This window comes from Tigriopus californicus, chromosome 12, assembly GCF_007210705.1.
Source record: "Tigriopus californicus strain San Diego chromosome 12, Tcal_SD_v2.1, whole genome shotgun sequence".
In the NCBI taxonomy this organism is placed as follows: domain Eukaryota; kingdom Metazoa; phylum Arthropoda; class Copepoda; order Harpacticoida; family Harpacticidae; genus Tigriopus; species Tigriopus californicus.
This window is the reverse complement of record NC_081451.1, coordinates 9160152-9178608: the sequence shown is the minus strand read 5'-3', so window position 1 is coordinate 9178608 and position 18457 is coordinate 9160152. Positions and strand designations below refer to the sequence as shown.

The window sequence follows — 18457 nt, the reverse complement described above, 5'->3', positions numbered from 1 at the left end:
AAAGACGTTTTGAAAGCATGGAAAAGATTTTTAACGGATATTGCTCGTTGTATCTTGGTTTTTTTATTTCCTCTATTGTGCTGAAAAGTTCCCCAGCACCCTCCCAAAATTTTTGTTTACATTATCAGACAGCAGCTACTTTAAGGAGTCAATTGTAATTCGAAAACACAAATAAAAACTTTACCTCTTTTCCCCGTTACCCGCACAATTATTCACGCACAATCATTCGATGTAGCGAACCAATCTGACGTGTAAACCTAAATTTCCCTGAAACTGTATTTTCATTCCGTCAATAAACATCTGAACACACGCGTTATGCAAATTGATCATTAAAATTGTGATGCTCAGGAGTGTTTGACATTCGAAAATTATATGTAAGGCGTTATATGTCAGTAGAGTTCTACGTCCCAAATGTTTTGCGTCACTCCAAAAACAGTAAACCTTGACCCCTATAATCGAAGCTATGGAATGTCCATGTTCAAGATTTAGTTATTCCAGATGCTGCTGCATTTATACAAGGATATTTGGAATCAAAAGGTCTAGATTTATTCTAGATATGAAATTTCAAGTCTCAATGACCTCCAAAGTGCTTGAAAGTTACGTGTGAGGTTGGGGAACACACTCAATAAGTTACCATCTAAGGGAAATTTCCTTCGTTGTTTTCAGTGTTTAGATGAATGTCACTTGTGGAGAACTGCAAATTATTCCATTAGATGGACCAGTTTATTTTGGATTGAATTGCGACATGAAGCCCCAAAATGTGCGTCATGCTACTTCTACGCCATTAAAATTTCACGCTAGAATACGAATCAAGGAACAGATGTTGATGTTCGTGTTGGGATAAATGTTCCAGCCCAAGCCTAGGGATTGCTTTGCATTCACATATAAGGTCATATTTCTTAACCTTCCAACAATAACGCGTAGATTTTAAAGTCATTTAACAGATGTCGAGGCACACTTTGACTCGCATGTTTACTTTCTACTTTTTACGCCATTTTCTGCATCACATTTCTACAAGCACTAGAGAGCAGATTTTTCTAATTTTTTCTAGTGATGCAAAAAGTGAACATTCACTGTTAGAAAAAAAGGAAATTGACTACCATTCATGAACGTATGTTATTGTTATCCCTTTCTTATTTTGGAACTGCTTGTTTCTTTTCAATAAACGCACTTAAAATATGTGATTTAACATATTAAGTTTGGCCACATAATGAAAAATTGCTGGGAAAATTCATCATTTGTCAAGGTTGTTTCAAAAATCACTAGCCATATTATTCATTTTTACAAAGCTTATGAAATGTAAAGGGAAAATATGTTGCTTTGGTGAGCTAGAAAATAAACTAGCGGATCCAGATGTCATAAAAACAGGACTCAACATGGCACAGGAGGCTGATTCTCCCATTTCAATATGAATTAAAGGTGTGTATCGTCGTTTGGTGAAGCGGAGTCCTCCTTGTGCTGGCCAGGTACTTTTGACGGTCTTTTTTTCTTGGTATATGGCAGCACTGATGGCCAGCGGCAAAATCCTGGGATTGTGGTTTGGCCACCCTGTCGATTGAGGTTAACTGGTGAGGGTTAATGAATGGCCGTTGGTGCTTGAGCTGGGACAAGATGTCGTTCCACAAGGCGACATCCTCGCACTCACAAATGGAGAAAATGAAGGCGTATCGTCGCTTACGCCAATGCTGTTCCTTCTCGGACGTGTTCATCTACACCCAAGACCATCAAAGCATTTCGGCCCACCGCCCTGTCCTGGCCGCCCACTCGCCTTGGCTGGCCCGTCTCTTTGACTACTTTGACTGCGGTTGTGGCAATGCCAGTTGCGGTCAAAATGGACGCGGCGAGGTGCGACTCATGATTCCCGGAGTGGACATGGACCACTTGGAGCGATTGATGGACTTACTCTATTTGGGCTGGGTTCAACTCGGGTCGTCTGAGGAATACGCCCACTTGCAAACCCTGGCCCAACTCTTGGGCATCCGTCGATTCCCGCCCATGCCGCGTCAGGCTTTCCGTCAGACACAGGTCGAGGTGATTGACTTGCTGGAGGAAGAAGATCTCGACGAAATGGAAGAGGACGAGGAGGACGAGGAATTGGAGCTCGAGCCCGAGTCCGAATCCTCAGATTCGCCGACCTGGGATCCCGAGTTGGCTGAGGTAAGATCACGCCGGGAGACGTGGTTTGTCTCCGATTTTGGATTAAGACTTAGCTGAAGTGAGCGTCCCAGAACGTAGCCTAAACCAATATGAATGAGAAGACTTTTCGTAGAATGCCACCATTGTTGGCAACTCAATGCGCCAACTATGCAACAAAAAGGGCCAAAATGAACGCATTATTAGATGGTACTAGCTTACTTTAACTAAATCAGGACCTATTGGATGAAAGAGCCCAAAAGGGCGTCAAGGAAAATGCCAAAGAACATCGAAAAAGGGTGCACATACTTTCTTCATCATCCCTCGACATATTGTGAATGGGCCCTTTTAGTCCTTGACCAAAGACCCTCAGTCTCAAACCTGAAAGTGACCTACTCAAAAATTTGTGGTAATGTCATCGCTCTTTTAGCGCTTCAATGTTCGAATTAAATATTTGTTCCTACCGAGTGTCGGGCCGCCAAAACACAAAGGGAAGAACAGTCTAAATACAAAAAGTTGGATTCTGATGAAATGTTTCAACCGCCAAGCGGAAAGTGGTCCCGAGGACTAAGCTTATGCCTTGCTCAGTTACTCTACTAACGTATTCGAGTTCACGGATGAGGTTAACCATCTATAAAAAAAAGAGCTTGATCTAGACACAAATTCTGATGTATATTCCTTGCGAAATTTTGTACCTTTTTAAAATGAACATTCTATTTCCTAGTTTTCCTATCTGATTGAGGATTTCCCAGACCATGAGCCTACCGATGACAACATGAAGGAATGGGCCAAACCAAGCTCGGAGGTCTCCTTTGCATCGGAGCCCATTCTGGATCAACAAGATCCCCTGTCCAACCCAGAGGGTTTGCAAGTTGATCAGTATTACACGGACGAACCAGAGCCCGATTTGCCCGAATCCGCGGCGGTTTGTGTGTATTGTTACCAGGTTTTCAGGGAGCCAGTCGATCTGGTTGCTCACCTTTCTCAAGATCATCCTCAATCAGTCCCCGAGATCGAAAGTATGGTCCAAAATTTCTCGTCCAATGATGTCACCGCTCCCTCGAATCTTGGAGCTCGCTCCTCTGATTCTTCTCAGACAGACGGGCAACCTCAATCATTCCCAAGTCAGATAGATCCAATCACGAAAATGGCTTCAGACTCCAGGCTTGGAGACTTCCTTCAGCCCCCCAAAGTCAATTCTAGCCCCTTGCCGTCCTTTGCCCGAATAAGAATACTCCCACGAAAACAGCCAGTTCTGAAAGTTACCCCAGAAAAGGACACCAATCCTGGCCAAGCCCAGAAATGTGAGCTCCAAACAGATCTCGCCCCAAACTTGCCAAGTCAACTTGAAATCTTTAGGCTTCCGCAAAGTTTGCCATCTGATCAAAACCTCGATACAAGCGCTGAGGAGCTGAAACGAATAATGTCTTTCAGCCCCAAGTTTCGACCTAAGGCGGAAGGTGATGTGTTCAAAGGGCAGATAGTTGAAGCTTCGCACAAATGTGTTTCGTCTTCTCAAAATATTTTGCACCAACCTGAACCCATGGAAAGCTCTCCAATGATGCCCTCCGATCCACCTACCGAGGCTACTTCACAATTGGGAACGCACACAACTTCCAATGCCGAACCCAATTCTCATGTAGATCGTGATGCAATCAATGAGCCAGAGAACGTTCAACAAATGAAATTGGGGTTGTCTGGAAATCCCAATCTCCAACAATTGAAATCAGTAATGACTGCTAGTCCCAAAATTAGGGAACTGTCCGAACAAGATGAGGTTCACGAGGTAGCTGAGTGTGCTGCATTGGCTAAGGAGCCGACATCGCTTGAACTCAATGAACCAGTACAAAACCAGACCTCCGAGATCACACAACAATTGGAACCACAGGCGACTTCCAAACCCGCATCCCAATGTGAGAAGGTTGGACAATGGGTCGAATTTCGTCAAGATCAGGAGACTGCTCAACTTGTTCCTCAGGAATCAGAAATTTTGCAATCTCAGCAAACTTGTCAGTTCAATCAACAACTGAAACCAGAAATGACCTCTGACATGGTTGATGCCGGAGTCCATGAGACCGTTGACACAGAGACAGTCCAAATTTCGCCTAGACAATCCGATGATTCTCCGTCGCAATTGAAACCTATTGAACGTGTTTCAGCTCCTCCAGATATCCATTCTACTCGAAGGGATGAACCTGAGCCTGACCCAGAAATAGGATTCGGTCTCCAACCACAACCTGATGTGGATGATGAACTAACGAAAAGAGAAGAGGCACTTCAAGGTTTTGTCTTGGCCCAAAATCCCCTTCAGAATTTGGAATCTCGGAAAAGTGACCACACTAAATCAGTTGAATCAGAAGTGTCTATGACACCTGAAATGGATGGGAATCTGTCCAGGAAGAGTCAGGTTCAAGTTCAATTTGTCGACGAGGCTCAACATCAGATATCGGATTATCCCGAGCATTTGACAAACGTTCAGATTTTCCAATCCACCAAGGAATGTGAGGTCCCTGAACAATCGGCCCCTGAAATGGGTTCCGTTCCACAACCTCAGCTGGACAGAGATGTAGTAGACTTAACTCAACATGTAACGCCTCAACCATCTCAAGCAACTCGGTCCCTCACTTTCACATCTAGCTCACAGGAACGTAATCCTACCCTTGATACCGGGACCCAACCATGTAAGTCAAACGTTAGACCTGCTCTGTTGGACACCTTTGTTGAATCCCCCGAGCAAATTTTGGCAACCAACCCGAACCGTGCAACACCCTCCAGATCCAGGTCCGAGAGAGACGAAGCTCATGAGACTCTAGGTTCAGGAACCGCCCAATATGTTATATCTAGTCAACATGTCATTGAGCAATCTGAATCCTCAGGAACCATTGCATGCGAGCAATTCAATCCCATTCAACAGTCTGAAACAGAGAGAAGTCCCTCACCCAAGTCCAGAGCCGCCCCCAACGAGGAACAAGTGGAACAACCCGAGTTGATTAAAACAGAATCTGGAACTCGAAATTCAAAACCCAAAAAAACGCGTGCAAAACGGCCCACCAAAACTTGTCCTAAGCCATTGAAACCAAAACCCGCCCCTCGTCCGAGACCCAAACCTGGCAAACGAGGTAAATCGAAGGTCGAACAACCTGAAGATGAGTCTCCTTATCTTGGCCAGAAGCTACCATCCGTGAAAAAACAGGGACCCAAAAAGCACCCCGCCAAGGGAGGCAAGAACAAAAGAGCAACCAAATGCGTCACATCTGAGGGTCCTGCCCCAAATTCCCTGTCTGAAGGGGATTTTGAGGCTACTATTGCCCAAGAAACACGTAATCTTGCTCAAATGGCGGAGACAAATAATACATCATCGGTGCTTGACGCATTGGAACACGAAATGGAAGGCAACCTTCAAGCTTGTCCAGGAACAGTTGATATCAGTGATTCAGTTTCTCAAGAGCCCTGTCTACCCATCACCACCAAGAAGGAATCTTCCGCAAATCTGGAGATTGCGACAACCCTTCCCAATAAAAAGCTGAACAAGTCGAAGGGTCTAAGAGGCACGTCCCCCCCTTCTGCAACTCCATCTTTACCATGGGTTTTACGACCGAAGCGGAAAAAGCAAACTTCCCCTCTACTCGAACCAAAGCCAAAACGAATCCGAGGGCCCCAAAAGCAAAAAAAAGTTGGATTAGAATGATGATCAGGCGTGTTTTATCTTGTTATAGCGTAATGGTAAGAAATAAATCTATGAATGCGATTTGTGGCGTGCGTAACCATGATTATTGGGACCTTAGTCAGTACTCCCAGGATGACGCGTTTATTGACGGAACAAATCTTTGATGGATGGTAAATAGCGACTTCAAATAGATTATTCCGCCATTGAAGGTGGAAGGATAGGTCAACACGTGTCTGGATGGTTGTGGGTGTAAAGCAAAGGTCGCAAGATCCGAGGGTGTCCACAGGCACTTCAGCGAATTTATATCGGAGAGAAACTGGATTGTTTTCATTCAGATATTGTAAATAGGAGACTACGGTAGGTTTCTTTATGGTGAAGGTGGTAGAAAGGTTTGCAGTGGCTTTAGAAGTTGGGTGGAATCTGAAAGAAGAGAAAAATGAATCAGGGTTTTTAAATATCAGGTGACTCGTCACGAGAACCGAGTGTGTCAATCATCTATCAGGTCGATATGCAAAAGCTTTCAGCTTCGAAGAAAATACTCACACACTTCTTGCCATTTCTCGCTCAAAATCATGGGGAACAATTTGGTATTATTTACTTGATGGGATTCAAAGTTAGATCAAAAGCCAAAAAACAGTTACAGAAACCAATTTGTAATTTTCGGAAGTGTTAGTTTTTTTAATGTGAGTTATAACTCTATCAGACAATCATAGTTGTTCCTTTTGAATTTTCAAAGCCCAAAATTGCAAGATGAATTTGGATAAACTTTCATCAAAACTTAAGCTCTAATGAACATACACAATGGTTAAAATGGCTTGAGTATTAGCTTGAATAAAAGACGTTAAATATACACACTTCGATATACATATTTGCTAGATTTCTCGTTAGTGATTTTTTTTTCAAGATGAGTGACTCGCGTAAAACTGAATTCGCAAACCATATGATTTTGCAAATCTAACTGTTTACTACTAATACGATCAATATTTTTGGAGAGAAGCAAGAAAAAGAAAAGATGTTTGTTATCAGACATACTAGGTTTACAGATACTACTACTTTTTTCAGAATTTTAATCAATGCTTGGAATATATTCAATGTATACTTAATATATACATATGATGAGTTTGGTCACGCTCGTTCGATCAAGAATATTGTTCCGGGAACAATTTTGAGTTCCCGATTCCAGTTGATCTCGAAACCTAAGGAATGGATCGGGTATATAGTCTGAACAAATTCCTTCAATCCATTGGATAAATTGGGTCAATGACAACATAAACAAGGTCCATTACTGCCAGTTACGCCAAACAGAACGAAATTTGATTTGATGATCAGATACTAATTTGCTATCAACAGGGCAACGTGACTTCGCATGTGATTCCTGGTCGGTCGTTGATACTGAAGTTGATCCTTACATCCCTAAGGTCACGACAGCAATAAAACCCATTATTTCTTCGCTCAATGCTATAAACTGAAAACGTTCCAAGTCTATTCTCGGCTAAATAGAGAAATGGACTCTACTCCTGATCAACGGACGTGCAAATACAGAAACGTTCAGTTTGTACAAAAAGCCTAATTCAGCATGAATATAAAAAGTCAAATAAATTGATGTCCAGCAGATTTAAGGATGGCTTGAGTGGAAACTTGAGCGCTTAACCATCCCCTTACTTACTGATATTGAAGTTTCAATAAATTTTGTCCCAAATTGTGCTATATTTGGCTTTTAAAACAAGCCCCCTTTCCAGAAACCAGCCCTTCGAATAAAGCTGATGACTTTAACTTGAAAACGTCCGTAAGACCTAAAACATAAATATTGATTTTGTGTCCAAATTTGCTTAAATCTAGCTGATACTGTTTTCAAGCGTTGAATTATTAGCAAGATTAATTGATTTCCCAATTATCGACTCGAAACCAATCCACATGAAAAAGTGATCCAGAATAAGAGATTTCAGAGCAAAACAATGCGTATCCTCCTCCCTTACCGGTGTTTGTGTTTCCTTGGCCAAATAGATGAGCTCCTCTCGGGTGGCTTTGGCCTTCTTCACGGCGGCCTCGGCGTCCCAAATCGGCTGCATGCGGGACACGTACGCCCGATGGGCATCCTCAGCCTCCTTGTTCACGCGATATCTAACAATACGAAAAACAGTCAAATCCACACTCACACAATCCCATTACCCAAGACAAGGCAGGCAGGATGATTGCCATTTTCCACCGATTAATTGGCAATGTTACAGCTTTTGGGAGAACAAGTAGCAAGATTTGGCCGGTTTGCGAGAAAACACGTATAATGTAGAAAATTTGTATCCAGTCTTTGTGACACAATCGGTCTTAAGCTGAATCGACTTCATTTAAAGCCGATCAGTAGTCTCTAGACATTATGGGGCTGAAGTATTACCAACCGAAATCGGTCTAGCTTCGTCCATCTTTATGCCTAGAGAGCTGAGTAACATTATCGTTTGAATACTTTTTCAAAACTATGCATTAGTCTCTGATCTGTCACAGTTCTGCAAGAACAAAAACATAAGACATTTATATATAAATTGAGATAAATTAGTCAAAAGACGTGATCATAACGCAGCAGGTAGGGTGGAGTGTAAAGAGCAGCGCCCTGATATGAGAAAGAACCTTAGTTCGATTCCCTTTAAGTCCTTAAATCGTCATAGCCAGATACCTTGTTATACTGAAACGGTACTGAGCCTAACAACCACCGTTTTAAAAACGAATAAATAATTCAGCAAAATTTCGTGAAATATGAAAAGTACCACGATCACGACCGTTCTGTGCGTTGAATTAAAACTGCTGCCTTGTCTTCTCTGACGTTTCAGAAAAGTCCCATAACTTATTCGTAGATGTTCAACTTTCATATCATGTTTTCTCTATTTATCCCACTTTAAATGGCCATAATAATACTGAACCAATGTTAGTCATAGTCAGTGTCATTTATCACCTGTCAAGTCAACTCTCTAATAATAGGTTTTGCCTGCGGAGGCGGGATTCGAACCCACGCCCTCTGGGGAACGCAGTCGTGGCTCTATCGGGTTCATTAGACCACTCTGCTACCATGGTTCTCTGACATTTTCCTTCCTATTCATTTAAAAAGTCTGTATAATGTTTATACACCATCTTTCCTTTACAGTTTTATTTTTACGTCAAGACATGACCAAGAGTGGCAATAAAAAATATGATCATGAATACCCATAAAAACGGACAAAAAAAATGGATAAAAATTTCAATCCGAAAAATATGGAAGGATGGAACTCCATCTCCCAATAATAATGACACTTTAACCGTGCATGACAGTACTATCCGCGAAGTCTAACCAAAGCCATGTCTTTCAATGCTTCAGATCTGTTTTGACCATGAAGCATGGACGATTCCTCGGCAAACCTTGGCTCCCTCTTCTCTCTACTGTACCTGTGAGCTCCCCAGAAGATTCCACCCACCAAGAGCGTCCATCGGGACAATTTGATCAAGGGCGAGATCCGGGGATTGGCCGGACCCAAATCGATAGTCCCACTCATGGCGGACGAAGATGTCGCTTGATACCGCGGATTTCAGACACGGGCACACAACCACCCGCAGTTCACCCAACAGATAGAGTGATGACCTCGGCTAGGGCAGGCATGTATGTAAAATGAGAGCCAGAGAGGATCCAACTCAAAGCTGGTTTTGGGTCAGAATCGGTGGCGGTAAACTGTCAAATATGTCATCGGGCCACGCGTTACGCTAGAACCGGTTCGGACTTTTACGTTTTGAGAGCTTGTCAGAGCCGGTACCACGCCATTTTAAGGCCGATTGGGAGGTGTTTCATGCTAATAATTTGGATAAGGGTTGGTTAGGCGCAAAGCCAGACGTTACTTCATCCATTTCCAAATTCCCCTTGGCAGTGTCAACCCAAAAGTAGTAATTATGGCTAAACAGATTTATGCCCCCAACAATTCGATATAACAGATCACTCTCTGTCTATTTCCACATTTTATTATTTTTCTAATCATGAGGCTATTGGCCAATACTTACACGATCTACCATATTTTGCTTGGCAAATAAATTGAAGTAGCAGAATAGGGTGGTTCTGGAGCTATGATCAAATATGACGGAATCCAACACATCCATGTATTTTATGACGTATCTGACAATTGATAATTATCGTTATATTCTAAACTCTAATTATTCTCCTTTGTATCAAGCCACTAAAAAAAGCGACGACCATGTGCAAAATTTGTCAAGAGTTAAATTTTCCTTGGGAACAAACTTTGATTAGGAATTATCTAGTGTTTCGCCAAAACTTAGGAAGGGAATGGCCGACCGGCACACTTTTGGCCATAGTAGCAAAGATTTGGCCACCTGAGCTTCAATATGGCGTACCTGTTCCAAGTGGCATTCAGCTGATCGAAAATGGCGAAAACTGAACACAATCCAGGACGTTGAGAGTAATGGACATATAATCAACACCACTATTTACAATGTATTAACCGTTCCAAATCTGGGGTTAGACAATTATGCTAACTGCAGAGAAAAGTAAGCAGCTGACATGATTCATTGAACCCAAAGTGCCCAGCCACCTTGCACCACGCTTGGATAAAATGTATTGAATATTTCAAATCACAGGCTTCGTTGAGGAATTAGTTCTTGAAATTTGAAATGTAATAGCAATCCAGTTTGAAAACTAACCAAAAGTGACACTTGTTTGAGCTTTTTTTGCACAACAAGTATTGAAACTTTGATAAGCTCACACTGCATGTTGGCTGTGACGTTTGACTTTGCTTTTCCTCGCCAGGATACGTCACCACAGACCGAAATAGCTACTCTAAACTTGGAATTTCACTCCTCTGACATCAAAATGTGCTCATCTTTTGGTTATGAAATGGAATAAACAATTCAATTGCAATCCTGTGGATCATCTTCATAAGGGTTTTCTAGAGAAGGATTTGTTTGTCTAGATTGGTGTCCGACCCAAAAATTACCATCTCTCAATCACTCACATAAAACATCTGTTTATACCCCACAAGTTACACCATGAAATGTGGTGGATTATTTCAAGACATTGATCCAAAGAGAAGCCTTTGTTCGGAAAAAATAATCACACACATATAATCATGATTAATCGACTTACTCTCCAGTCAACCCATACATGGCCCATTTCTTTTGTCGTCCCCTGTGTAGGACCTTCAGCTGGCATTCTGTCCAATGCCAATTCAGGCGGAATAGGCAGACTTTCCTTTTTCAACCACTAAAATAAAGCAATAGTTCTACCTTACATATCATCAATTATCCTATCCTCACACTTACAGACCAATCACTGTCATTTCTTATCCCTTTATGAAACCAAAACTTCACATATACTCAGTATTTCAACATTATGATTAACCCCATTTCTTCTTCTGACGCCATCTCAAACTAGAGTGACCAAATTTCAGCGATCCCGATTCCGTCTCAGATACAAATTTTAAAACAAATCTAGATATTTTACGTACAGTATAGGCTTGATATATTATATCAATGCTACAAGGCTCATTAAAAAGCATCTTATGCGTGGGATTGAAGCTTGATGACGAATTCACCAATGTGGTATCCGTCACGCTTGCCACCCTTTGAGCGCCATTCCACGCAAGCTTCTAACGATAGGAGAAGCTCAACGAACAAGTCCGCCAAACCACACCCGGTAAGTTAAAAGACAGATTTTCATCAATCATTGGTCTTGAATCCACTTCTTCATAGTCGCATAATGACGCCGAGGGTAGTAAGCATCGTAATGGCTCCTGAAATCGGAGGAAATGAGCGGATTAGGTGGTCTTAGACTCGGATTTAAGTTTGGGTCCTGATAGAGCGAGGTCTATGACTAAGTGCATACATTGCCCGAATCTAGGAAGAGACATGGCATTCCTCGTTTTGTACTATAAGAGATGCCAGCGGTGGTTAAGGATAGCTTCACCTGATGGGACCCTGATCCCATGACCCTATTGGGTGGGTTTAGTTGACCTTAGGAACGTTCAGTCATGTTGTACTTATTTGTTCTTCTCAGATTGAGAAGGATTGAGAAATTGATTTGTTTTTTTAGCTTGAAACTCTGGACAGATAGACTAGCGTCCAAAATCTGCTTTTCCCGCGCATGATTTGCGTTTTCCCAAAGTCCTGAAATGTGACCTTTGGCTTATTTAGTTTTGCCCTTCACAAATCCACCTCAATTTTTTGCTTAGGGCTATTGTAGATAAAATGCATTGCAATATGAGCTGTTTAAGAGATTTCACTGAGGATTTGGTTTGTATTGCCCAAACTTGACCCCCGCCGAAACACAGCTTTGTGCAAACTAGTGATGAGATCAAATCAAATTTCCAAATTTATCAAAGCAAACAAGCAAATCAAATGTTTCCAAATCCGAACCGAAGATCAAACACATTGGAAATAGAAGCGGATGATAGATAGAGCTTAAAGATTCATCTTTTTAAAGTGCGTATGCATGGTAATCTTAAATTTAATCTTAACCAATAGCTTGTCTGCCCATATCATGGAGTCGGAAGTGTTATAATTTCTTTTACCATCAAATATTTGGATCTATGAAAACATGTCGGAATATTATGTCAAGGCGGCTTTCATTCTATTCAAAGCACGGACCGATTTGAGGTTTGCTGCTGCTTGAAATTGGCAATTTTAATGTGAAGGGACTAAAGCCTCTGTTTTGAAATCCTTTTGAATTGTTTTATGATCTCATAATTTCATTCATGGTGCACTTCCTCCCTTCAAATTGGCCTTCGGATGATTTTCTTCATTTCGATATTGTGTCACCCACTGGGAATGATATCGTTAAGATTAAGAACAAGATTAGATTAATATATGGCTTTAATCTGTGAGCATAAGAATCTTTGATAATAATCTTTTATACAAATGCTTTGAAAGACAAACTTTGAAGCAATCATATTACATTCATGCAAGATCGTCATGCGGGATTAGAAAAATGTAATGATTCTAATATATTGACTTGAGAACTAGGCATCACTAGATCTTACCAATTCTCGATTCCAATTCCAAGGCATCCACACATTGTTATGAAAATTGACAACATCCGTTTTTTAGATTCTTTTCGGAGTCTCTTTGAAATCATCAATGTGATACAAAACATACGTACAAGAATTGGAACAATCAAATCAGCGTTTATTACTTTTCAGTCTGTTCCACTCAAAACGCCTTACAGTGAGAGTATTTAGCATTGGAAAAAATGGTATGGACGTAGAAAAAGGTTACGTGGCAGGGTTGGCAAATGGGTTTATCCCAGGGCGGGTTTTGGGGGGTTTTAATGGGAGGGTGGGAAGGTTTTTTTTTTCTTGATGGGTGTATTTATTAGACGGGTTTTATTACATACCAATACATAGCCCCAGACTCTATTTGAATTGAAATTCACAAATCAAATGTCTGCGACTCCATTGATCAATGTGATAGCGAAATCAAACTATTGTTGCTCTTTTTGCCTTTGTTTATACTTGTTAGGACGCCATCTTGATTTAAATCGACCATTGCCAACCACTTTCCTCGTGTTCGTAATCGTTTGGGGGGGAGGGGGAGGGTGGGGATATATTTTTTGAAACTTAAGTGGCCCCCTGGGAAAAGGTGACACCCCAAAAGGGTCGAGCAAACGCACTCTCCATCCCTCAGAATGCCACCACATCAAACTGCGATAAGCTGGCCGGTAGAACTCACTCGAAATTAGCGTCCCTTTAGACGAAATTTGTTTAGCTGCGTTCATTCTGCTCCGTCACTCTGGCTGAATAGCTCTAAATCAATCCCTGTGCCATCCCACTTTCGGGTAAGTTTGAAAACGCGGTGTAGTTTATTTTCCCTACCTACGAATTGCCATTGGCTGTGTAGATTTGGAAGGATAAAATTATAACCTGTGATTGCTGGGTGCAAATCTGAAGATACTAATGGTTTAATTCCTCTAAATTTAGTTCGCCTCTTTCATCATTGTCCGAGTTTTGAGAAAGCTAGAGTTACATTCTAGAATTATCACCAGTAATCGATAGCCAGGCTTACACGTCTAGGTATAGAAATGTAACTCCAATCTACTCTGTTTTGGCAGGTCCAATTCTGTTGCGGTTCTAGGTTTCAACCAACAGTCAAAACAACAAGCCATCTAAACCCACGGGCTCTATAAATATGAAGGTTATTGTCAGATTGACATACCTTAATAGCTAAGTGTGACCTGGGTACTACCCCAAAAGAGACATTTCTGCTCTAAGAACTGTAGCCACGTCCTGTGTCTAAAATGCCACGTATCCCCAAAATCAATGTGACTTTCTCTTTTCACTTCAGCTTAACCACAATCCCCCATACACATTCAAAACCTCGATAATCATGACTGACAAAATTGACATGTCTCTTGATGACATCATCAAGAAGAACAAGCCCGCCCGTGGCGGAGGGCGTGGTGGAGCCAGCGGGCGCTCTCGCGGAGGTGGCGCAGCCGGACGGGGAAGTCGCGGAGGAGCGCCTCGCAGAGGAGGCCGCGGAGGCGCTGCCGTCGGTGGTGCACGCCGCTCGGCCGGTGGCGCAGGTGGCCGAGCCGCTAGTCGTCCCTATACTCGTGGAAACGCTGATGGAAGCTGGAAGCATGACCTCTTTGACGGACCTCGACGAGGGGGAGTGGCCACCTCATCCGGCCCAGCCAAACTGATTGTATCCAATCTTGAATTTGGCGTATCGGATTCCGATATCCAAGAGCTCTTCTCAGAGTTTGGACACCTCAAGCAAGCCGCTGTTCACTACGACCGTTCCGGGCGCTCATTGGGAACCGCAGATGTGGTCTTTGACCGTAAAGCCGACGCCATCAAAGGTAAGAATTCGTGCGTGCTTCTCGTGAAGGAGGTGATTTAGTACAGAATCTGCCCATTCCAATTAAGTTTTTTTTTTTTTTTTTTTTTTTTTTTTTACTTGTGGTTTTGATGCATATTTTCCCTTGCAGCCATGAAGCAGTATAATGGTGTTCCGTTGGACGGCAGAGCCATGAGCATCCAGTTGGTGGGTTCCTCTGCCGAAGTATCCAATGGATCTCCCCGTAGATCCATGGGTGGTGCTCCTACCCGGCGAATCCGAGGTACCGACAGACGCCGCTCAGGGGGAGGAGCTGGAGGGCGTGTCGAGAAGCCCAAGCGCGGGGCGGGCCGTGGTGGAGCAGGCAAAGCTGCTGGCGGACGCGGTGCCAAGCGAGGGGGTCGTGGAGGAGCCAAGAAAACACCCACTCCCACCGCCGAAGACTTGGACAAAGAATTGGACTCTTACCTCAAAGCCCGTTAACTCAGAAGACTCTCCTCCTGAAGTACAAGATATGTGTGTGTGTGTTAAAAGAAGAAGATAAAAAATTGGATCGAGCCATCCATGAATAAGACCCGCTCCAAAAGCAACGATGCTCGACCTCAAACGTGTGTGTATGAACCCTTATTGGAAGCCGGCGACGCCCTTGAAGGGAGCTCCACCTTCAATTCAACCATGGAAAACAAATATAAGATTCATGTAACCTCAAACTCCCGCTGTCAGAATTCTCAGTTCAAACCTTGTCCTGGATCTAGTGGTTGTCCCTATACCCATTTTAGCAACCAAAGTCGCCTATTCCGAGAACGAGAGACAACCCCAACGAAAAGACATCCTACCAAACAAAAGCTGAATCAATCCATCGATGAAAATGACGAAGACACAAACAAATCAAGCACCTAAAACCCATCATGTCCAGTTCCCCAAACCCTCCCCCTATACACCCACCCAACCTTCTTCCCCGATGTGTTGTCTCTCAGAAGAGGTTCTTAGAACGGGCTACGACTTTGGTTGAAAGGATGTACCGACTTTCACGATCAAATCCACATGGAGCGGATCTGATCCTTTGTTTAAGAAACGGCGCTCGATCATTCATTCACCGAATTATCGAACCCAAAGCTCGTGCGAGCCATGCATGGGTTGATTGGTTGGCAATTCACTGAACCACTTAAGGATCGGCGTGCGATCAGACTTGCCCATATGACTGACCTCTCGTGGTCCCGCTGAGAATCATTATTGCGTTGTTCGCAACCTCTGGTAGTGACATTCAAATCCACCAATGGCTCACTTGCTGACGACTCACTGGTCCTTAAAATCCATCTGGTGATGGTGATCCCTGAAAAGCCAAGGGCCCGATTTGAAAAGTCGACAATGGTGCACTGATCCCACGTTGGAATTACGTGCTTGATAGAGATCCAACCAACCAATGTGACTCTCATATTCATGTTGGTTGGGTTGAGATGATGGATTGATCGGTCACTTGCGGTCAAGTGAAAGCACTGATATGGTCGGCAATCTATTTGCACCTGTGGTGACGTGCTAGATCACAGAAAGCCTTTGTGCTGGGTTGATCTCTCTGGGATTGCTTTCTGTGCGCCTTTGATCGCTTGATAGAAGGGCGGGCATACCTGCATAGTAACACCCCCACCCACCCCCGGACAGTGGCTGGGATGGGGTTTGGTCGAAATGAGCTTAAAAGGTGTCTAAAACCTATTATACATGGTAGCCAACCTGTCAATGGCTAACGACTCTACACTTCTAATTGGTATTCTTCAAGGGATCATACTGTCTCCGCCACCACTGTAAATTGGTTTCGATCCTGACGGCAATCGACTGAAAATGACCCGTTTGGTATTCTTAAATCAACTTTTAGCTGTGATAGTGTAACGAAAAGGCTGTGAAAATTTAAAAAAAATATTTATGTTTTCTTTATCGATGCCATTCTTGGGTCAGTCCCATTTTGAGCAAGCGGAGTGATAAATGAGGTGTTGATACTTACTTAGGTTGCTAAACTCTGGCGTTCCAGGTTCAATGGCTTTTCCCCAGATATTGCTCAACTCTTGAAGTGGTGATCATGATGCCCATCTGTAGTCATTTTTTTTTTGGTTTGGTTTTTCACGGGCTTTTCTTACCGCTACAGGGAATGTAATCCCCAGTACTATTAAAATGAAAGATTATAATTCGTCTATTTATTACCTTTCAATTTTTATATGACATTTGGTCTACCAACGAATTTGAGTTGGCAGACCGAGCTAATCCTTGAATGTAGGGTTGATCTGGAATGCTATCTAAAAATTTGTCAAGTCTGACTTGAAAGATGCTACCGGATCAACAAGGCCTACGTATTCCCTACGAATATTAGAGGGAAGTAAATCATACAATGAAGGAGCCCGAGAAAGAAGAGATGTGGACTTCTTTGTTCGAACTAGCCTGGATTCTCGAAGACTTGAAGGTGCTCTCAAAACGCACATTACGCCTCTACGGTCACTAGAATTGACCCTAAACCCTGGGTTGGGACAAAGCTCATGGATACTTTTGAAGACATACAGTATCAGATACCTTTCGTACCTTCTCTGAACACTGTACAGTCCCAACTTTTTTAGCCTCTCCCAATAAGAGAGCTCTCTCAATCCTGTGATGTTCCTAGTAAAATATATTTGGACTTGTTCAACCTTTTGCAAACCTGTTGAACTAATTGGAGCCTAAATCGGCGAGGTATATTCAAGATGTGGCTGGACAATCGACTTGTACAGAGTTAGCATCGTGATGCTATCTCTGGACTTAAACGTGCGATATATCCAACCACACATTTGAAAAGCCTTACCCACCTTCAGCTGGATATGCTCATCGAACTTTCCATTATTTTGGAGGACAACACCTAGATCTTTCATAGATGAGACCTGCTCAATATCTTTACCTCCATTATCTACGAGTGGAGTATTTAAAGGAGTTGACCCAAATGTCATTGAGCGGAATTTCATTCCGTTCAGGGCCATATTGCTCTCAGTTACCCAAGAGTAGATTCGATTGAAGTCCTTTGCAAGGCTACTAGAATGTTGATTCATCTCTTGATTTCTGAGTAACTCGTGGGTGTTCTTTCTGCAGGCCTCGTTATATTTTTAATTAGGTTTAAAAAAATTGAAATGTTCCAGAACTTTTTTGGGAGCTGATGATCAAACATATCCCCAACTTTGGAGGAAATGGGAAAGCACTAGGATTAAGTGCTTCAAAAACTATTTGGCAAATAGATTGTTAAAGTCTGCTGGCCTGTTTTTTTGAATTGCATTAGATCTACCTGATATTCAAGTGCTTTTTCAGGCCGAAGTTGCAGTCGTAGTATGGTATATATAATCAACCTAGAAAACAAGCCATTTTCGCCAATAATGAGCCGAGTCAAAAAAAAGCTCTGCCAGTCTTTGTCAATATTTGAATAGAACTTAAATACGATGGAAAGAGGCATTTTCTAGGTTTCAACGAAATTCAAAAGCAAACCTAGATGAAAATTAACTAACTGATACAAACGTAATACTGTTTCATTCTTAGAGCTTATGCTCGTTCCTTTAAACCATTGATTAATGAAAATTTGGTCATGTCATGCAATTTTGAAATACTTCGTTAGGAAAAGCATCACTTAAGATAGAAACGAAAGGAAACGTTTTTTCTGTGCACTCAGTCTTATCTACAAAGGGTGAAAGAATGCCCATTTGGTTGTGGACCAAGTTCATTCCCTTTCTCAAAAAAATTCGTATGGTTTTTGAAATCAGGTATGGCTTCATTCATATCCTCTTCCACCTTCATCTGTTTGGTATTTAGACTAGTAATGTATACAATTGGAGAGGAAAATACTACGAGGGGTAGACTAAC

At 42.4% G+C, this 18457-nt stretch overlaps 3 protein-coding genes across 4 annotated transcripts; 2 read left to right on the top strand and 1 right to left on the bottom strand.

Annotated features, from left to right (window-relative positions):
• The first annotated feature begins 1543 nt into the window (after window positions 1-1543).
• Window positions 1544-5881, top strand: LOC131891429 (titin-like). The gene is made up of 2 exons (XM_059240987.1): window positions 1544-2157; window positions 2858-5881. The coding sequence occupies exons 1-2, from the start codon at window positions 1579-1581 to the stop codon at window positions 5819-5821; spliced, it is 3543 nt and encodes a 1180-aa protein (XP_059096970.1). The 5' UTR covers window positions 1544-1578; the 3' UTR covers window positions 5822-5881.
• LOC131891430 (uncharacterized) lies at window positions 5882-9425 on the bottom strand. Its single transcript, XM_059240988.1, has 3 exons — window positions 9209-9425; window positions 7777-7921; window positions 5882-6220 (listed from the first exon to the last, which is right to left on the bottom strand). Exons 1-3 carry the CDS (start codon window positions 9313-9315, stop codon window positions 6203-6205), a joined length of 270 nt encoding a protein of 89 aa, XP_059096971.1. The 5' UTR covers window positions 9316-9425; the 3' UTR covers window positions 5882-6202.
• Window positions 9426-11306: 1881 nt separating this feature from the next.
• On the top strand, window positions 11307-16525 carry LOC131891693 (THO complex subunit 4-like). 2 transcript variants are annotated; one of them, XM_059241319.1, is made up of 3 exons: window positions 11307-11456; window positions 14099-14618; window positions 14748-16525. In XM_059241319.1, the coding sequence occupies exons 1-3, from the start codon at window positions 11343-11345 to the stop codon at window positions 15077-15079; spliced, it is 966 nt and encodes a 321-aa protein (XP_059097302.1). In that variant the 5' UTR covers window positions 11307-11342; the 3' UTR covers window positions 15080-16525. The 2 variants fall into 2 exon arrangements, with proteins under 2 accessions (XP_059097302.1, XP_059097303.1); XM_059241320.1 differs by lacking the exon at window positions 11307-11456 and adding an exon at window positions 13443-13592.
• Window positions 16526-18457: the final 1932 nt, after the last annotated feature.